Source organism: Neovison vison, chromosome 1 (genome assembly GCF_020171115.1).
Source record: "Neovison vison isolate M4711 chromosome 1, ASM_NN_V1, whole genome shotgun sequence".
In the NCBI taxonomy this organism is placed as follows: Eukaryota; Metazoa; Chordata; class Mammalia; order Carnivora; family Mustelidae; genus Neogale; species Neogale vison.
The window spans coordinates 77348750-77371979 of NC_058091.1; the positions used below are offsets into that span (position 1 = coordinate 77348750).

The 23230-nt window shown below is 35.3% G+C and overlaps 1 protein-coding gene across 1 annotated transcript in view; it reads left to right on the top strand.

The window, feature by feature from the left end:
• TRDN (triadin) overlaps positions 1–23230 on the top strand; it is a 297181-nt gene that overhangs the window by 237566 nt on the left and 36385 nt on the right. Inside the window, 1 exon segment of the mRNA XM_044238841.1 lies at positions 4277–4325. Coding sequence (XP_044094776.1) covers positions 4277–4325 — 49 coding nt within the window.

Here is a 23230-nt window from a genome sequence, read left to right on the forward strand (position 1 = left end):
TAAGAGACTCTACTTGGGGATTCTAATCGAGTTTGGGGAATCAGAGGAGACTTTTCTGAAGAAGTGATATTTAAAAGTTGAGTAAGAAGAATGAGGAATTAGCCAGGCACAGCATAAGAATTGTTTGAGGGAAGAGCTTTTTGCCAGCCACATAGATATGTACTTTATACATTTTGCTTCAGCAAGCTGTGCTTGAGATTTCAATTGTTTTATAAACAAAGAAGCTGAAGCACAGGTAGATAACGTAAGCTACTCGGTATCTCATTGTGGCTAAAAGGTGAGGGCAAGAATCAAAGTCAAGCCTTTCGGACACTAAAATTCCTCTTTTCATTTTACACAGATACTGCTTCCTCCTTAAAATAGCTTTCTTAAATATTTGTATTCTTCAGAGCCATTTTGCTTTCAGGGTTAGAGTTCATTACCTAAGTTTGAAAAACCTATTTGACACAGATACATTGGCTCTGCTGTATGGAAAAATAGTCTTATTGGGGGGGGGAGTCTCCAATTAATTCCCACAGAGAAGTTTAGTCTTTCCTTTCTCCAGTGATTATGTGCACTTTGAGAGAGACTCCTTCTTATTCTTCTCTCTCATTTTATCTGACAATTAATGAGAACACTGTCCTTGATTGTGTGAGAACTAAAGGTGTTATTGAAAGATACTACCAGGAAAATCCAAATATATGTATGGCTATTTATATACACATACATGTATATGATTTGCAAACCATAATTTGCACAAGGTAAACCTTCCCTCCTTCTAATGTAGTATGGGTTATATTTATTTTGGTCCACAATTATACCACAAGAATATTTGGACCATATATTACTGTTCACAATAAAAGCAGCTCAAAAGAAAGATTGGAACTTACCTCCAAAGTAAACCTTGAGGCATTGATGATTATCAAAAATTTAAACTACTGCTTAAAGACTTCACTTGGGCCAAAGCTTAAACTAGCTAGAAATGGTAGTTGTAAAAATCTGACTAGGAGACTATTATCTGGGAGATTTAAATCCACACAGACCACTGAGTAGACTCCTGTAATTTCTATTTTTGTTGTTATTGTTATTAATGCACAATTGCAGGCAATTTTCTAATGAATACTTTTCCCTCAATGTTAAGTTTCTACTATTTGCAAGACGTTTCCACAGTCACTAGAAAATCATGTATATAAAGGTTCACTGAATATGATTATTGATTTAGAACTATTTCATATGCACCTCTTTTCTTGTTCAAATGTATTAATGTTGTCAAATGTCTTTGTTATGTTATGTATGTTATGTATTAGTTGGATACGATTTTAGAAGAATTTTATTGCCATCTTTCCTTTATCTTCCTAATATAATTTATTATTACAAAAAAAATCAAAGAAAAAAATTTCAGTGTTACCTCTAAGATGTCAGAGACATTAAAAACCTCTTCAATATTACTGTTTTTGGAGAGGCTTTGAGGACTGAGGCTGAGCTGTAGCAGAATCAGAATGAAGCAATTCCACCTGCAAAAAAAGCCACTTACTGCGCTGGAGTCACTGTATTTAGTGCTATTTCTATTAAGCAGCTAAAGTGTTGCCTACATTTGCCTGTCTCTTACTGCTTCCACTTTCACGTGCACTTTAAAATTTATCCTGAAAGGGCACCTGGGTGGCTCAGTCTTTAAAGCATCTGTCTTCAGCTCAGGTCAGGATACCAGGGTCCTCAGATCAAGCCCCGCATCAGGTCCCTGCTCAGTGGGGAGTCTGCTTCTCCGTCTCCCACTCCCCCTGCTTGTGTTTCCTCTCTCACTGGCTCTCTCTGTCAAATAAATAAACAAATAAACAAGCAGACAAACAAATAAGAAAGAAAGAATTCACACAGAAGCAATGCTACCACTCATAAAACCAGGATAATTACACAGGACCCAGGCCTGTGTATGTTTGGATCTAATGCCAGAGGATTCCCAGTGGAGCTTGTTTTTCTTTATATTCTGATGCTCAGGACAATGCCCCGGACGGTCCCCCAGTCTGTCTACAGTGTTCCTTTTCTTGGCCTTTCCTGCCTGTACAAACAAAAGCTAGAGCTAAAGATGAAGTATGCTGTCTGAGGACTTTGAAACTGATCCCCCAATGATTTATACTCCATCGTGGGCACTCACTCTAGCTTATTACTGCCTTTGTCTAGAGGCAGGATAGGAAGATTAAAAACCTGAAAACATTTTGTTATTCCTTTGTTTGATTTTGTTATTCCTTTGTTTTTCCTTTGTTTGATTTTTGAAATCAAATAAAAATCAAAGGATTTTGAAAAAAATCCTTTGATTTTTTTTTTTTTTTTCCTCTCCCTCACAACTTCCTTGCTCAGGTTACTTTGAGCGTTCTAATTTATATCCATGCAGCTTTAAACATTCTAGATCTTGATAATCGAGATTCATAAGCCTACCTGTAGGCTCTCTCACAAACACAATGAAACTACCATTTTTGTAAAATCACATAAAAGAGTGCTCTTCAAGGCTTTGCTCCCAAAAAACAATACAGATGGCTTAAAAATACCTTTATAGTTAACCCAAGCCAACAATGTACCTATCCTTCCTAACATAGCAGTACAGAAGTTTTGGTCAGATTTGGTGTCTCACTCCCTTTCTGTTCCAGCCTGTGGGCTGCCTAAATCAGATCAAAACCCCTTGAAGTCAAAAAGGACACTGAGAGGAAATGAGCTGTAGGAAGGTCCATGGAGGAGATGATCCAGCCTGGGAGCAAAGAGCATCTTCCCATTACTGAGTGATAAAAATCACCTCTATTTTCCGAGCACTTTCTCCACACATAAGGTGATAAGTATGTGACTTTCAAATACATTATGAAATCACATTTGTTTTTCCACCTCTTCCTTCTTTCTCCACCAATATCAAAGCAGTCTTACGGGTCCTCTGCCTCGGCCTCGGATTTTATAACTACTTTAGTCTCACTGCAACATTTAAAAGAGCATACTGTACCTTGAATTCTCAAGTTCCAGGCACACACTGTCCCACCCTACTAAGAATCTGTCCCCACGATCACTTCTCATTTCACAATACATTAATTTTTTTTGGTTTAGCCAGGAAATGCAAAAGCAGTAAATTACCCCCATTAGCTTGAAAAAAGTTAATGAAGCTTCTCATTCTGTTTATTCAATCCATGGCTCTTGATTTCCTCTTTGGATGCTGGAATATAGAAAAAAATAGGCGCTACTTATACTTAGCACGTTAAATGGCAACATGGACTTTTCCTTGTCACTAACTCCATTTAAAAATATTCTGCAAACATATGGATAGTTAAGGCCATAGGCTATCTACCAGGAAAATCTTGCCTTGAGGGACACAGCCACTTGAGTAGAACTCCTAAGTCCATTCTTGATACCATCTTCAGTCACCTGGACTCCATTCTAAGTGACTGCTTGTCTGGGATAGTCATTTACAAGTGCCACCATCATATTCTGCATTCCAACCCCAAACCGTACGGTGGGAACAAAACAGAGGCTGGCAGGATAGATTTTCTTTTCCTTTCCTTCCTTTCTCACTGCATTTAAAAAAAAAAGTGACTTTTGTCAGTGAAATGGACACTGAAATATAATGTTGCAGAGGAGGCAGAAAACTGATTTATCTTTTATATAGGATGTGGACAAAGCATGACACTGTTCAAGTCATCCCCCATTTATGTGTCAGGAACCCATGATAAGAATCACTTTCTATTTGAACCTGGTAGACTAAAGGATGTTTTATTTTGTTTTAACTAAGGACCACATTTTTAAGATGTTGGCAGTTTATGGATAAATTTTCTCTTGTATTTTATTTCAGTCTTATTCATCAAATTAGTTTGACTTGAGTCTCATACTAAAGCACCACATTTCCGTGACAGATGCAGCGTTTTCCTTTGTTTATTTTTTTTTAAAAAATCACACAGCCTGAAAGAAGTAAACTAAGCTAATGCTGATTATAATGGTTTTGGGAGACTTCTAGAAGCCATATATTTTTTCAAAATTACAGCTAAAATAAGTTCTGTTCCCTCCAAAAGCCCGTTCTCTTGAATGAATAAATAGATTGTAGCTCATTCAACAATTTACATTTATTTTAAATGAAAATGATCAGAAGATGATGGCTTGTTGTACTCTATACTGTTTCCTTGTCTCTGTATGATTCAAATCATTTCTGAAAGAGAACATCACATAATTTCCAACCAGGTTCACCTTACTGATAGCTTACTGACTCCACTATATATGCATTCTCAAATCCTTTTATGTTGGCTCCTAACAAGCGCTCAATGTTTCTTTGCAGAGCATATTAAAGGGAAAGAAGTGAAGGTTCCAGTTTCCCTTAAGGAAAAAGATAATACTGTATAATGAAATGTAAAAACACATTGACCTGCCTGCTGCATATTCAGTTATTTGCAAAAAAGTAATATATCATTTAATTTTCAGGCTTTTAAAACTATGACTTTCTATGCCCTTGAATATTTTTGAGCAAAGGAGAAAGGACTATTTTCTATCATAAAATTCTAAATTGTATTATGAAACAGCAAAGACAAGAGTAGCTATGTCAGAAACACCATGAAAGCTTTTTAAAATGCATATGTTATTCTGATTCTACAAGTCTGAAGTGGAAAATCTGCATTTTATAAATATCCCAAGGTGAATCCTATAAGGAATAACTATGGAAACCAAAGATTTAAGATAAAAATACTTAACAATTCTCGGTGATAGCTTGCCATTCTGTTAAGTTCGGATACAATAAAACTAAACAAATTTTATAGCTAGGAGGAACTTAGAGATAAACTATAGTCCAATGCCCTCAATTTATAGATAAATAAAACTGATATAGTCAAGAAGCTTTCCAAAGTTATCATACTTTGCAATAGAGCCAGCATTAAAAATGTGATCTTCTAAGTCAAGCACTCTAATAATGCATGTTAGTCCATTCCCATTATATTAGGCTCAAAGTAATGTGGAGTCTGACATGCTGTACACCAAGTTATGTCTGCTGAAACAAAGTAAATATGCTAAGTCCAACGTAAAATATTTAGTTTCTAATTAACTCCAGTACTTTCTATGGGCATGGTGTCACAGTCAGAATTATCTAATATTCCTTGTTATCAAGATAAATGTAAGTGAACCAGCAAAACCATGAACTATACCTACTATACTGAATATTAGAAATGGAACCTGTTTTTATATTTACCCGAGGAGAAGATCTACAGGGACTATTGACCAATTAATGCACAGGGACATAATGGTAAAAATCCCAATTTACTGGCAATATTTTATTGAAAGGGAAGAGACTTTTGGTGAACTTGGAACATATGTGTTGGAGTTGGGAGAGTTATGGGAGAGCTGGGGGAGGGGAAAGCCGACAGAGAAATCAGTCAGAGATGAAGGGTGCATGAAGAGTCTTCATTAGTTAGTGTAGCAATGTATAAAAAAATACCCTTAAGTCATATTTTTCTAACATTGCAATTAATTTTAAATTAAACAAAATTACTATTTAATGAAACACAAAAGCACAACATGATTTCTTTTTTCTCAGCCCATAGGCATACTTGATTTTCTTAAAAAGTATTTTAAAGCAACATAGACTTCAGACCTATTAAAGAATTTATGTTTCACTTAAGAAATATATTATCATATCTAAAGCTTTATCATCACTTATTATAGTAGTTATTTCAGTTCTATATGCAACTTTATGCTGTTCTGGTGTAATATGTAAATTAGAATATTTTGCCCTATAAGAGAATTCTTACATGTAATGTTATATGTCCAGTAGATAGCAAAATGTAGCTACATTTTAAAGAATGAATTAATTGTGAAGACTAATGATATTCCTATGTATTTACCTAAACACTAATTTATTTTCAAGAAACTCTAGATTTCTTCAGCATGATCTGATTGGTGATTAGAATGGACAGTTATATCACAATCTAAGCTGAAATAGTTTGATGCCATTAAATAATTTAATCATTTAATGATTAAATTATTCCTTTTTCAATGCAAAACAGAAATACTAAAAAAAAAGGAGAGAAACAGAGAAACACATTATAAGTTTGCACATTTTTTATTAAGGAATTTCAGTTCAAAAAGATTTCCTCTGGAAGAAATGCATGTAGAATATATACATATGAATGAAAAATAATTCAGATTTCCACCAAAAAGCACTTGATGTGCATTTCAGTCTTTGATCCCTGGACACGTATACCTAAGAGCTTCCTTTCTCTTTTCTCCTCATTCGGGGTATCCTTTATTCATCATCCTGTACCAAATAGTCAGTCTAGCACTAGCCAGCTCATGGTCACAGATAATGGTGTTGGAAAAGAAAGAATTTTGGAAAAGATACATTTTTTAACATTATACTCCTATTCATGAATGCTGAATTTTTATTATTGTACCATTTTCTTCCTAATTTTTAATGATGTATGTATAGACAAAGGATGGTTTGTATAAAAAGTCAATTAAATGCAGTCTCCAGAATTATGCTTATTTTATTGAAGTGTAACTGACACACAATATCTTACTAGTTTCACATGTACATCATGGTGAATCAATATCTTTATACATTATGAAATGATCCTCCAATCAGTCTTGTTACTATCACCATACAAAGTTATTACAATATTATTGACTATATCCCCTGTACTATACTCTACATCCCCATGACTTACTTCTTTTATAGCTGGAAGTTTGCACCTCTTAATCCTCTTCACTTATTTCACCCTTCCTCCACTTCTGGTAATCAACAATTTGTTTCCTATATTTATGAGACTATTTCTGTCTTGTTTTGTTTATTTTGTTTTTTGAACTCCACATGCAAGTGAAATTATATGGTATTTGTCTTCCTCTGACTTATTTCACTTAGCAGAATACTTTCTAGGTCCATACATTTTGTTACAAATGGCAAGATTTCATTCTTTTTTGTGGCTGAGAAATATTCCATTGTGCATATATGATTAGAGTAGGATTTAAGACAAAAAGAGAACAAATCTGAACAGAAAAGATAAAGTTCACACTGGGAAAATGTATCACAATGCATACAATGAACAAAGCATAAAGAACCACGTTACACTTTTTAAAAATCTACAGATAAATAAAAAATAGAGCAAACACACCTGAAATGTCAAATTTCTCAACTTTTATTTATTTTAAAAATAGCTAAATGAAATCAGAGAAAGACAACTATCATATGATTTCCTTGACATGAGGAAGTGGAGATGCAACATGGGGGGGTTAAGGGAGTAGGAGAAGAATAAATGAAACAAGATGGGATTGGGAGGGAGACAAACCATAAGTGACTCTTAATCTCACAAAACAAACTGAGGGTTGCTGGAGAGAGGGGGGTCGACAGAGAAATCAGTCAGAGATGAAGGGTGGGGGTTATGGACATTGGGGAGGGTATGTGCTATGGTGAGTGCTGTGAAATGTGTAAACCTGGCAATTCACAGACCTGTACCCCTGGGGATAAAAATACATTATATGTTTATTTAAAATTAATTAATTAATTAATTAAAACAAAATAGCTAATTGAACAACCATAAAATTTTTTTAAATTATTTATTTATTTATTTATTTGACAGAGAGAGAGAGCTCACAAATAGGCAGAGAGACAGACAGAGAGAGATGAGGAGAAGCAGGCTCCCTGATGAGCAGAGAGCCCGATGCGGGACTCCATCCCAGGCCCCTGGGATCATGACCCAAGTCAAAGGCAGAGGCTTTAACCCACTGAGCCACCCAGGTGCCCCAACCATAAAATATTTTTATAATCACTGAAACACTTGGGTAAGATTTATAATTTTAAATCAGGACTGACAAATGTAACTTATTTCCATGATATAGTTAAAGTCAAATAATTAAGAGAAAGGCAATAGCTGGTATCTATCTAAACTACATGAAGCTTTTTAATAGGATATTGATATAAACCCCATTTTAGTTCTAAGATGATATATATAAAATAATTTGAGTAATCTAGGAAAATTATTGTAGTCAGAATTTAATATCATAGACCTGATAATATTTTATTTTATTTTTGAAGACTTATTTATTTATTTTGGAGAGGGAGAGCTTTTTGCGCCAGCAGAAGGGACAGAGGAAGATGGAGAGAGAGTCTTAAGCAGACTCTGTGCTGAGCGCAGAGCTCAAGTTGGGGCTCAGTTTCTTCTGAAGACAATTTTTTTCTTTTAAGTGGGGCTTGAACTCACGAACCTGAGAACCACCTGAGCTGAAACCAAGAGTCAGAGGCTTAAATGACTGCACCACCCAGGTGCTCCAACTTGATAATATTTTGGAAGGTATTAATACAATTCACAATTATTTCAACATATTGGAAGCTAGTTTCGATAGAAATGAATGTAAGGAATTCAATTTAGGACAAAATCAAATTGTATAGATTTAAGAGAAAAACACTGCACAAAAACAGCACACTAGAATTTTGCCTTAAAGAAATCCTGAAGTGAATGTGAATAAAATATCCAACACAGGAATTTAAAAATACAAATTATATTGGTAATACGACAATAATTAGCTCACATCACCATTGCTCTTTATTCTTTATTTCAAATGATTTTGGCCCTCATGGCCTGTATGGTATGTAGCTGATAAAATATCGTTCCCATTTTAAAGGTGTAAAAACAAACAAACAAACAAACAAACAAACCATATTTTACATGTTTACATACTCCACAAGCACTTTAGGATATATTTTCTACTAAAATAACCAAAACAAAAATCATTACACTTTCTATTTGCTCATTCACTCTCCTGTGTTTTTAATTTTCTGATTTTTCTTCAACCCTTTCAATATCTCCTTTTGGGTTATTTTCACAAAGTTGAAAAGATTGCTCTTATCTCAGAATATCATATTTGACTCCAAATATTCTTCATTGCGCGTAAGACTTTTTTGGTGTGAGGTAGGTGCTTGGAGGGGTGCTTTAATGTTTTCTTTATGGAAGTTTCTTAGTTACAAAGAATGACCACCAGGAAATGAGAATTCTTGTGAATATTTTTGAAACATGAAGTATTTTTCAAGCACAGCCCAGTGGAAAAACTGGTACATAGCAGTTGTGTTAAATCTGGTTTAGCCCTTTACAGGGTGTACTACCTGGTCTGAAGACATCTGTGTTTGAGGTTTCTCACTTTACATTAACCTTTCTGTAAAGATTCTGATTTTTTTTTTAAAGATTTTATTTATTTATTTGATAGACAGAGATCACAAGTAGGCAGAGAAGCAGGCAGAGAGAGAGGAGGAAGCAGGCTCCCTGCTGAGCAGAGAGCCCGACGTGGGGCTCGATCCCAGGACTCTGGGATCATGACCTGAGCCGAAGGCAGAGGCTCCAACCCACTGAGCCACCCAGGCGCCCCTAAAGATTCTGATTTTTGTGTTCTGCTGATTGGTTGTATATACTTGATCTAAGTAAAACAAAATAAACAATAAGTACAACCTTGGTTTGTATCAGGCAAAGTCAGAAAGTTTTAGCTTTTCCCTCCATCCCTTTCTTTCACTTCAGGTGCCATGTAATATGACATAATTTAACATGATATCATAAAAGTATCTGAAGACACTGAAAACACCAGTTTTCTTTTTTGCATACTTATTTTTAGATTAGAATTAATAATCTTCAATTTCATATTTGCATGAAAAAATACAGTTTTCAGTTATTTCTGCCTCATAAAATTTGGAGGGTAGCTTCATATGACATTAAAGATGATGGTTAATCATTTAATTTGATATGAAAAAGTAAAAGCTTTTCTGGTAATTAAAATTATTTAAACATAAAACCATAGACAAAAGTCAAGTGGCCAGCTACCTAATTCTAACTTTGTCTACAAAATTAAGCCAAACTCACAGTTTTGCTGTATTATCTCTAATGATTCTTTTCTTTCTTTCTTTCTTTTTTCAATTTATTTATTTTCAGAAAAACATTATTCATTATTTTTTCACCACACCCAGTGCTCCATGCAAGCCGTGCCCTCTATAATACCCACCACCTGGTACCTCCCACCCCCCCGCCACTTCAAACCTCTCAGATTGTTTTTCAGAGTCCATAGTCTCTCATGGTTCACCTCCCCTTCCAATTTACCCAAATTCCCTACTCCTCTCTAACGCCCCTTGTCCTCCATGCTATTTGTTATGCTCCACAAATAAGTGAAACCATATGATAATTGACTCTCTCTGCTTGACTTATTTCACTCAGCATAATCTCTTCCAGTCCCGTCCATGTTGCTACAAAAGTTGGGTATTCATCCTTTCTGATGGAGGCATAATACTCCATAGTGTATATGGACCACATCTTCCTTATCCATTCATCCATTGAAGGGCATCTTGGTTCTTTCCATAGTTTGGCGACTGTGGCCATTGCTGCTATAAACATTGGGGTACAGATGGCCCTTCTTTTCACGACATCTGTGTCTTTGGGGTAAATACCCAGGAGTGCAATGATTCTTTTCTTAAAGAAGTTTATAGATTATATTAAACAAACTCAAATATGTGAATTACATACAGTAATATATTTAGAGTAATAAATAAGATTACAGTTGTAGCATTCAGAAAGTAGTATTGTGAGAATTCCATATTTTATTATTTATATTAATCAAAGTAATATTTCTTCAACAAATAGCAAAGTAAATAGTCAAAATAAAGAAAGACCTTTATGGTACATCTGTAAATAATTTTATTCTTCCACAACTTCTATTGAATCATAGAAATCATTATGGAACCTAGACTATCTTGACTGATTTTCCAAGTCAGCATTTGTGATATTCACTCTTACTGTAATTTTAAAATTTGTGTTTAATATGTGCAAATCCTAAAGTTTATTTAATATTTGTTATTGTTGCTTTAGCAAACTCTTAATAGTCATTGCAAGTTAATATTGAAATGAAAAGTAAATTTAAAGAAATGAGTCTAGGAAACCTCTCACCTGACTTCAAACATTCATTTTTTGCTTATAGACTTTTCATCACTTATAGTGAAATAGAAAGCTGGGGGAAATAATTCAGGCAGCTTACTTCCACCTGCAATTTTCTTTTGTGTTTTTCCCCAACTATTGACTCTTCAATATTACTCAAAACATTTTTTGAGTCTCTACTGTGTTTGGCAAGCTGGTTGGTTGTCTGGTTGCGAGGTTGTGACCTTTTTAGGCACTGTGCTTGATGTTGCAAACCCAAATGATACAAGTCTTCAACTGCAGAATCAACGTAGAGGCAGACATATACTTACAAAATAAAACCCAGATGTGGGAAATCCTTGCACAGTGTGTACATATATTAAATCACCGTGATGTACACTTTAAATATCTATCAGTTTTATGTGTCACTTACACTATTATAATACTGAAATAAAAATAAAATAAAATAAAATGAAGTAAAATAAAACCCACTGGAAATAAGTGAAATAAGAATTTTGTCCAGTGTTATAAAACTATAAAGAAAAAGCAACTTTAAAGCAAAGAATGCGCATCACATATTTAAACAGAGATACATTATAATATAAAATGTAAAAAGGGGAACAAGCCTTTGTATAGTTTTTCCCTTCAGGACAATTGTCATTTTGTTTAAGAGTCAAAGAACAATATGTGTAAATGATAATATATAGTATATAATGGTATACCATTAAGAACAGAGCAGTCAACTTAATAGTATGTAAAACTACTCTATGACATACAAACGTCTTAAGATGTAGCCTTTGGCTATTTTAGGGAAGGTACTACCACTAGTCTTATGAGATGCCAGTTTTCTCATTAATCAAATTCTGCCACTATATTCTAGAAATTTCATGAATTTTTAGTTACATAGGTGAATCGTATCTGTGTCTGTGTACGTTTACCTCTTTTGCTAATCAAAAATCTGATTAGAGTGATCTTTAACAAATAAGGAGTTTGTTTTGGGCAACAAGGTGACCAAAGGGAGGAAGACTAGGGTACACGTTGTTCAAGGATGTTGTCAAGAATCCAAGCTTCTGGCTTCTACTTCCTTCCAACTTTACCATCATTGGTTTGTGTCTTTGGTCCTAAGGACGGCAAGCTGGCTGTCATCCAGGTATTTTGTAACTGTTCTCACTAGGAACAGGACAGAGATTCAAAACCTTTTCCTCACAAGACTTTGTCTATTTGGAAAGCAAAGCTTGTTTCAGCGGCTTTGGTCCAACAACTTTCTGGCCATAACTGCTTCTCAGTGGCCAATCCAACCCCAAGAAGATTTGGGAATTTTTAAAAATTAATTAATGTATTTGTTAGTTTATTTTTAAAGATTTTATTTATTTATTTGACAGAGAGAGCAAGAGAGCACAGCAGGCAGAGCAGCAGAGGGAGAGGGAGAGGCAGGATCCCCACTGAGCAGGGAGCCTGAATGCAGGGCTCGATCCCAGGTCCCTGGGATCACAACCTGAGCCAAAGGCAGATGCTTAACCGAGTGAGCCACCAGGCATCCTGATTTGGGAATTCTTATACTTCATTTTCTAGCCTCTATATTAGAGGATGGAAAGAGAATGAGGTGTGAGAATAGATGCCAAGTGAACCACCCTACATCATCGGCCAGAACGGGCAATATATGAATATAATTTCTTTTTAAAATATATGAACATTATAATAAAATCAGAGTCCCCTAAGATTGTTCTTTAATATTTTTTCACTTGAGAGTCTTATCTTGAATTTTATCATATTAATATACAGAAAATACAATGGTATCCAAACATTGGATTTCAGATTTCATTGAAGTCTAACAGAAGGGATGAATATTAAGGAGGGATATCACACAAATAAATGAACACCTACAAAGCTGAGAGAAATGCTTTGACAAAAGGTGAACTGTGCTTTGAGTATAGGCATAGAAAAAGGTGACTTAGGTCGGGGAATCAAGGAAGGTTTCTCAGTGGAACAACATTAGACCTGAGGTATGAAGATTAAATAGGAATTTTAACCAGTGAAGAATTGAAAAAGGGAGAGAGCAAGGAGTGCGAAAGTGTTTCAGCACAGTCAGATTTCTTGTAAAAGAGGACAGTGCTATGGAGGTGTAGAAAGTGTTAGCAAGAGAGGTACAGAACGAAGATAAGAGATAATCAGAATTCTGAAGACGAGGAGAAACTGTGTTTCATGGCTGAAATCTGTAACATGTGATAAGAATATTTGTACATCTTTAAATGGTTGAAAAGAATCAAAAGAAGAATAGTATTTGGGTGTATTTAAAACATATAATAAATTCAAATTTTAGTATCTATAAATAATATTTTCTTAGAATACAAACAGACTTATTCATTTGTGTTTTCTCTGTAGCAGTCTGTGCCCTAATACTGGAGTTGAGTAGCTATAACAGAGATCAGCTTTAAAGCTAAAACATTTACTATCTGGTATTTTACAGAAAAAAATTTGCCAGCCCCTGCTATAAGCCATATTAAGGATTTTGGTATTTAGTCTAAGGGCAGTGGATATACACAAAAATATTTTATACATGTTTGGGTGTATAGGGGAAGAGGGCTGCATTCTGTAATGGCCACTATGGTAGTGGGTTGGAGAAGGGCAGAATGGGATTCAAGAAGACCAGTAAAGACACCTACTGATAATATCTAAGTGAGTGATTACGGTACCTTGACCTAGGATGATTTTAGGTGAAATGGAGAGAAGAAGACATTTTTGACAAATATAATATTTAATTAGATTTTTATTTTATGCAACTAAGGGTTGGTGATACCACTGACATGGGACATCAGGAAAGAAGCAGCTTAGGATAAGTCTGGCTTACATGTTGAGTTTGGGGTGCTTATAGGACATCCAAGTAGAAATGTAGAGTTGGAAGCTGACTATCCTAGTGTGAGGTTTAGAAAAGGAAATTAGGTTGAAGATACACTTATAGGGTATGTTCACCAGTGTTTGGAGTTTAAAGGTGCGGGTATGCATGGATGAGTGATGGAAAGAGTCAAGGTAAGAAGAGCAAAGTTCTGAGTAAAGTTAGTAAAGAGTATGTTTAAAACTGAATCTTGAGGAACTCAGAACATTCTTTTTAGCATGAATATAATCAGGCATCTTGACGACCAATACTAATCATCTACCTGCCCTTCTTTTTGATTTTCAAAAGTTGGTATTTTATGCATTTTCCATCGTCACTAGTTTTTAAGTCTTATTCTGAAGGTTCCAATGTTAATTCTATAAACTATTTAAATACTGATTTATCCACATACAGACCTGCAGGGAAAATCTTGACAGTTTGTTGAAGAGTAGATATTATATACTCTGCTTTTATGAGAAAGAATCAAAAGCAGTTGGGCTCAGAGATTTATCCCAAAGAGCACCTTTTAGAATATGTTAACATGTATCCGTCAGAATGTAACCAATGTTCCTTTACTACTGCTTTATCTAGTGACCACAGACGTTCTGATGGCTAATGACTGACATAAAAAGAATCAAGTTTCTTCTGTAAAGTTCTCGTTTTAATGTTATTTATTGTTCTAATTCTCTAAGCTGACATGATAGGTATTTATTTTGTCTTTTGTAATTGATCATTCTAACAAGCAAATGCTACTAACTATATAATTGGTTCACCATCCTGAATTTTAAAAGCTTTTCTAATAACATTGCAATTCACGAATATCATCTTTGCTTATGACAATGTTCTCCTCTAAAAAATATTAGAACTTGCTGTGATACTGTTCTTAAAATTTGACATAGATCTAGAATACTTGATTTCATAATCAACATTAGTATTTTAAATTTTGTGTAATTTTTTTTCTGTTTTTCTTTGTGTGCCTTGTTTCTGGTTTAAATGTTGACATGATTTAATCCTGCTTTGAGTTATTTTAGGGAGAAAATATTATGACTATCATGTTAACAGTGAAGAAATTGATGCAAAAAGATTAAAAGATTATCTAAGGTTTCTACACTGGATTAGCTACTTAGTATAGACTTAAATACACCTAAAAATAATCTTGCTTTCCTTTGTGCTTTAATATTGGGATATATTAGCAAGACTTACCCTAACGTGGTATCAAAGTTGTTGTTGTTGTTTCCCATAACAATTTTTTGTATTTGGTAGTATTGGAGGAAAGTTACAGAGGATTTATTGATTAAAAAAAGACCGGTTAGATTCAAAAGCATAAAATGTCCATAGGTGGGTCAGCCTAGTGGTGGGTATTAAGGAGGGCATGTATTGCATGGAGCACTGAGTGTGGTGCATAAACAATGAATTTTGGAAAAGAAATAAAATAAGATGAAAAAAAAAAAAGTCCCCAAGTGCCTTTACAAATTCATGATTACTTTCTTCCCGAAGAATTCTTTTTTTTTTTTTTTTAAAGATTTTATTTATTTATTTGACAGAGAGAGAGATCACAAGTGGGCAGAGAGACAGACAGAGAGAGATGAGGAGAAGCAGGCTCCCTGCTGAACAGAGAGCCCGATGCGGGACTTGATCCCAGGCCCCTGGGATCATGACCTGAGCCGTAGGCAGAGGCTTAACTCACTGAGCCACCCAGGCGCCCCTCCCCAAAGAATTCTTAAAGTGAAAATTGAACCAGTGATGGTAGCTCTGTCACTCTTAAGCAGCATCTTACAGACTAACACTTTCCCTGTTGTGCCCATTGGCCCAAAATGCCAAGTTGATAGAATGCGAAGGGATTATATGTTGGTAAGAAAAGCACTTGAGGTTGCCAGAATTTTCTTTATCGTAATCATTGTCTTTACAGATTAATGTATCCAAGCACTTTGAATTTTCATTTTCTCCCTCCAAAATATTAATGCACAAGGATAATATAAATACAACTATATGTATAGGAAATATATAAACAGAACAAAAGTAAAGCCCCCATTCCTTCCTTGGTATTCTGTCCATTTAAGCTCTCATTAAAGGGGGCAAAGTAGCATGGAAAAATGAATCACTGTCCTTTTGCATACCTACTTTTGTTGTCCCTCCAAGCTGCCTTATGCAAATGTTCTAATATGCTTCTCTCCTTGAGGGGAAATTTTTAAAAATGTCACAGTAAGTTTTTTTCATTTTTCCTGTTCATTTTAAAGATTCTAAATTAATTCTTTTTTCATATATGGTCATGCACTATTTTTACATATTGGAGTGAGATTTAGGATGACCCATATTTAAACTTATGACCTTTTATTAACTTCATAGATTATTCTCACTTCAAGTTAAAGAAAATGAATGTTGGTACCCAGAGAAACAAGGAGGAGCCTAGTTAGAGACAGACTCTCCCTTTGATAAGGAGAAACCAAAGAATGTCTACTTGCCTTGGCAATTGGTTATTGCACAACTTTCCGAACCATTGAATGGTTCAAAGTCAACTTGCTCATGACCTAAAATATATTCAACCAGCCATCCTGCCATCTTCAAATAACATCATGGGACGTTGTTCTAACTGACTATTATTTGGGCAACCAGTACGTGCAGCCTCTTCTAATTATTCCTCACTTATTTCACTGTGTACTTTGCACAATGGGAAACTCCAGGAAGGAAAGAATAATGAGGCACACATAGGGAGGTATTGAAGAGCGAGAAGATAAAGGCAGAGAGACACTATCAGAAATGTAGTACATCGTGTTTAGCATATAGGAAAAACAAAGGGTCATGAAAATGAAATAATGACAGAATGAGGCAGGAAAAATGTATGTGTTGACTCTGTGCTGTGACGGGAGAATGCCCTTTGGCTTATTTTGCATCTTTAGTGTCCACTCAGCAAACTTTCTTTGTGAGCAACAAACTCCTTGGGAATCTTGCCAAGGAAGGATTGCAGAATCAGGACTTAAGACCTAAAGCATTGAGTCAGGCATTAAGTGCTGACATTATGAACTGGAGCCATTTGAGAACTATGCCTACAGAAGCTTATAAAGCATACTTGTTTTTTCTTGTTGACCTAATGGGAAAGAGAGATGAGAGAGACAGACATAGACACAGAACATATGTGTGCGGGCATGAGGTTTGTGTGTATGTATGTGTGTTACGGAAAAAGCCCTGCTCAGTAGCTGGAGACTCCAGCTTAGCTTTAAAATAACCAGCTATTAGGATGCCTGAGCGGCAAAGTCTGTTAAGTGTCTGCCTTTTGACTGGGGTCATGATCTCAGGGTCCTGGGATCAAGTCCCCTGTCAGACTCTCTCCTGAGCAGGGAGTCTGCTTCTCCCTCTCTTCCTCCCTCTCTCTCTAGCTCTCTCAAATAAGTAAACAAATCTTTGGGGAAAAAAAAAAATAACCAGCTATAAACTAGTTAATTCACTTACTCTAGGTAATTATATCTGACCAGGGCAAATTAAATATAAAAATCTAAAGATAATGTGCAGCAGTGTTGAATGTGGTGAGTCTGTTTGAATAGGCTTTTCCACCTGGGTAAGGCATTAGCTAATGGGACAGGGATTCCATCTCATATTTTAGTGTAAACCACCTAAAAGTGAAGCCTGTAAATTAGGTTTTCCTGGCATCTTGAAACCACATTTTACGTTGCTTTGTATTTGTATCAATAACAATTTTTGACTATTATAGTCTGGGGATACTTTAGGTACTATGTTTCCAAAGATGAACAAGATAAAATCCCTATCCAAGAAAATATCACAATACTTGAAAAAGAGGGCTGGAAAAGAGAAGAGTGAAGTGGTTTCCAATGGTGCCTGGGACCAGACATCCCAGATTTTTAATCCAATCAAACTGTGGTCACCTGCTATTTAGATATCAGTACATGAGTGCTCAGCAAATATTATGAAACTATTTGATCTAGTCTTAGCCACAAACACATCAGCTAATTATCATTTTCCATTTTGTAAGGTGAGAAAACTATAATTTAGAGTTTTAAATACCTTACATTAAATCATTTGGTTAACAAATGAAAGAAATAAATTTCAAACCAAGAGATTTTTTTTTTTGTCCAGTCAGTTTATGTCTGTCTGCTTTTGTCCAACTGCAGTACAAAATGATCACGTCAAGGCCTCAATTTGGTTGAGATTGCATAATTCCTTGAGAACATCATCACTTTGTCCCTTGAGGGTGCATGGAGGATTCCTCAATTTATAAACAGAGATGATACTGATTTAGAAATTCAGGCAGGGAAAATGGAAGCATAGAGAATACAGAATGTTTCAAAACCATATGGACATGGTTAAAAAAGTGGAAGGAAAACATTAAACACATGGGATATTGAAGTAAAGAAATGCAGGCACAGATAAGATAAAAAGTCATGGAGAAGATGATGCCAAGGGGTTGGTTCTCCATGTGACGTCACCCAAACTTGAAACAGTATTTTCTTTTGGAGGTCTATGAACTAAATTTAGAAGTTCCAGGTCAAACCTCAAGGTAGTCAGATTTCTTCTTTCTCATAATGACATTACCTGGACCACAAAGTAATGTGTCCACAGCAGATGAAATCAAATCCTACCTATCAAAACAGATTGAGTGTGGGCAAAACAATTCCTCTCAAGACATGAAAAAACATGAATTCAGTGAGAATTTTCCGTATTCCCAAATTTTGAAGCCAAACTACTTGGAATAATAGTAGTTCTCCATCTCATCCCATAAAGCCTCATATAAAAAACAAAATGGGAAGTGTGTGGGTGTGTGTATGGGTGTGTTTTGCATATAAATTGTTTTTAAGTGATATAATGAGAACCACAGTGAAATTGTCTAAATATATATATGTGTGCACTAGTAGCAGATTTTCATCAAAAAATGCAAATGATTACTCAAATGATATGAAAATCATGGGTTCGGAATAAATTTATGAATACTACTTTTTAATTAAATATTTAATAAACCTTAATTGCTCTATTTAAAAATATTTTTTATTTAAAATATATTTTATTTAACAGTATAGTAGAAAAATATAAGAAACATCATATAAAATATGAATAATGAGACTAACGTGCACTATTTGCATTTTATCTGATGCTGTTCCAAATACTTCACATGTACTGTTCAATTTTATTTTTACAACATCTTTTTTTTTTTTTTGAATCAATGTAAACATTAAAGCACTGAAAGCGACTTGCCCAGGTCCCACAGGCACCGGAGGTGGATTTGGGATGCATGCCTGGCAGTATGCCTTTGTCCTTAGCCACCAATGCTTTCCAGACTCCTTCAGACCAAAACCCACAAACAATTGACTGCTGAAATTCCTTTGTATATTTTACAAAAATAGATTTGTGACTTGCTTTTAAATGTAAAAGCTTCCCATGCCATTAAATATGGAATACTACTCCAGGAGTATATGAGACAGCAATCAATTTTCTATCAATGCTCAGTCTATTTATTTCGTTCAACCAGCTGGATTTAGGAAACTCATTTATACAACATAATTTAATGACTGAAGAAAACAGAAACTCCAGTGGCTATGAGGTTTATGCCAACTAGAATACTAATAACTATGTTAGTAATTTGTCTACATAATATAACCTAGGTAAATATAACCAATCTATAAGATGTAGAAGGTGGTTTACTGCATAGTTTTTATGTATGAAATGTTTGAAAGCTTTTCATTCTATCTGTCATAACAGCAGTTATAGCTACTTGCTTATGAGTGCTTAAGGCTCTTGAGTCAGGAAAAAATCTGTATTCAAAGACAAGCTTTGCCCCTTAATAGGGAAATGTACTTAGACAAATTATGAAGCTTCAATATTGTTATCTCTAAAGTGGGTGTAATAGTGGTATTTACCTCATAGGAGAGGTGAGTGAGGATTATATAAGATAATTTCTTCATTTGTGCAACAAATATTTACTGAAACTTATTCTGCAAAAAACATTGATCTAGGCATGATGATTCGGCAGAGAAAATAAAATTTCATCTCAGGACTCACGATGTTTGTATTCTGGGGTTAGAAAGCAAATAACTTCACAAATTCTTATTATTACATAAATAAAATATAAATAGTGTATATAGTACACTTATTTAGTGAGTGCCATGAGGAAAGTATCATTGGCTGCAAACGCTTATTATTATTATTATTTATTTCTTATATAAGGCCTCTATGTATTGAAAAGCAAATGTGAAAATGGTAACAAAATAAAGTGGAAAAAGAAAAATCAGTGATATTCAGCTTCTCCTTACAAAATATTTAAAATAGAGACATTCTCTCTCTCTCTCTCTCTCTTTTGATTTACTTATTTGAGAGAGAGAGAGAGCAGAGGAAAGAGCAGAGAGAAAGGGAGAGAGAGTCCCAAGGAGACTCTGCTCAGGGTGTGGAGTCCTACTGGGATGGGGGTAAGGGGCTTGCGTCGGACAGGGGTGGGAGTGGAGGGGTCTGGATCCCACAACCCCGAGACCATGACCAAAACAGAGTTGGATCCAAGAGTTGAATGCTTGACTGAGCCACCCAGGGACCCTTAAAATGGAGACATTCTTAAAAGAACATTGATTCTGGGGACTTATAGATTGTGTAGATTTCTTTCTTTTAATTTCATGATGTCAAAACAGAGGCTCCTATATGGAGTTGATCTCCACGGTAGCCCCTCTCTCACTCAATCACATACACGCTTAAGTTTTGGTTGGCCTGCTTTCCTTGAGAGCATAGTGCTGATGACATTGAAAAATCATTAATGAAGCTCCCCTCCCCAGGCCCATCAGCAATTTACATTTCATAAATGAAATCAACAGCCTGGAAAAGTCAGTGCTGCATATGAAATGACAGGCTGTCTGCATCAACTCAGTGTGACGATTTCTTCATTCCATGTCTCTGCAATGCTTGCATGTGGAGCCCAAAATGAAGGGCTCAACTGACAAATGTTTATGAAAATCAGATATTTTATTATTATACAATAATAATCAATGATTTCAAAAAAAATTCCAAACAGTAGACTTTGAGTGTACATACAAATTCCCATTACCTCTTTCTAGCCTCCAGGTCCCAATCTGCAGCACTCACCATTGAATTTGGTTTCCTGAAACTTCTTAAAAAAGACTTTGACTAAACTTAAATATACATTTTTAAAAATTTATAATATGTGTACTTTATTTATAATATATATAGTTGCCATTTTATATGACTAGGAACAGGCATCTATATATAACTCAATGAAGCCTTTTGACTAAAGTTAAATAGAAATGTATATATTATATTTATATGACTAGGAACAGGCATCCATATGTAAATCAAAAAATTAAAGTCCTAACCTTCACTAGCAAAACCATCTACAAAATGAAGGCACTGAGCTCTAAATGAGCAATAATAATAATAGTGATAATAGCAATAATAATAAAATATATCCTAATAAAATAATAAAATAAACAATAATAAAAGCGGTACTCACCTTAGAAAAATCTTTTGACAATAATCTCACACAGCAATTCCTCCCTTGAATCTTCAAGGAAAAAGACCCAATTCTTTAAGAAAAAAAAAATTATCATGCAATTTAAGTTTATGAGCATAATTTTAAAATAATTAAGCTCTTTCTATACATCACTTATAATTCTCATTGATTTTTACAACATTATTTTCTCCATTGTAGGAAAATTGAGATTTAGGGTTTTAAGTAATACCCAAGGTCACAAAACTTAGTAAGTGAGCTTGCTCTTAAAGCTAGATTATATTACCCAAAGATTCTTTTTTTTTTTTTTAAAGATTTTATTTATTTATTTGAGAAAGAATGAGAGAGAGCACAAGACGGGGGAGGGTCAGTGGGAGAAGCAGACTCCCCTCTGAGCAGGGAGCCTGACGTGGGATTTGATCCCACTCCAGGATCATGACCTGAAGGAAGACAGACGCTTAACCGACTGAGCCATCCAGATGCCCCCCAAATCTTCTTTTTACACTACCCATGAACTCATAACATGTGAGGTCACACTGTAAGTGCTATTTGTGCAAGACCAAAAGTCAGCCGTTCCATCATAGTACGAGGGTTTAAGGGGCATATGCATATTGGACAATGGGTGTTGCGTAAGAGTGTGTGTAAAATTCCATGTAAAAGATAAAAGTTGGCTCTCATATTGTATTCATAAAAATATTCTCAACAACTTTTATGTTTTTGAGATCTCTCAACAAACATTAAGACTAAGATAATTCCTTGGTGGCTCAGTGGGTTAAGCTGCTGCCTTCGGCTCAGGTCATGATCTCAGAGTCCTGGGATCGAATCCCGCATCGGGCTCTCTGCTCAGCAGGGAGCCTGCTTCCTTCTCTCTCTCTGCCTGCCTCTCTGCCTGCTTGTGATCTCTCTCTGTCAAATAAATAAATAAAATCTTTAAAAAAAAAAAAAAAGACTAAGATAATTCCATTTCAAGACAACAACGACAATGTGACTGAGGGGGAGAGAGCCATGTGTAGAGTGGGAAGCAACGCTTTCAAATAGACAGCTCTACTTGATGACCAACATGTTTGTGATCCCCATCCTAGGACACTGAAATTTTGTTTCTAGCTCTGGAAGCATGAGATGAATCAATTTCTTCCAGGACTACAGATGCACCAGGGGAAGCCATTTGGTCTTTCTGCATTAACCATTTTGTTCACTTACTCATTCATCCCATAAAATTTTGACCATATACCACGTGTCAAATATTCGAACAAATGCTGTTATTTCAGTAGTGAACAAGACACAGTTGTTGTTCTTGTGGAAATTAAAATCTAAAAAGGGGACACAGACAATAAATAAAACTTAAGTAAAAACTTACATAACAAAATTTTATATAACATTAAGGCACATGGAAAGTAATAAGATAGTGTTTGCCCTACCCAGTTCAGCAAATGTGTTAACTAGAAAGAGAGGAATGTGTGCTAGGACGTGTTGAAGGGCAACAGTAGCAGTGATACCACTTTTTACAGGATATGCATTCAAGTATTATAGGAAGTACGGTGTGAATGGCCATGTAATTCTCTACTATTGAAATTCTGGTGTTAAACAAATGAGGATTGGTGGGTGGTTTTATTTTTTTTATTTTTATTTTTTTTGTAACTCCAGAAAATGAGAATTCAAACAAATCCAGGTAGTTTATCTCTGATAACACAGACTGTATTTAAAAAGTATCACAACTATTAGATCTGCTTTTCTGCTGTTGGAAGGAAAAATTGTAACACACTGGAGCCATTCCATTAATAAAAACAAGACTTTATGCCAAAAAAGGAGAACTATAAGGCCTGGGAACCATTGTTTAAACAACAGGAAAAACCTGGAAATGTGAAAATATAGTCAACGATTACCTTGGTTGGGATGGTATCATGAAGTTTATAAAACTATATCTTTGGGTGCCTGGGTGGCTCAGTGGGTTACGCCTCTGCCTTTGGTCATGATCTCAGGGTCCTGGGATCGAGTTCCCCATCAGGCTCTCTGCTCAGCAGGGGGCTTGCTTCCCTCTCT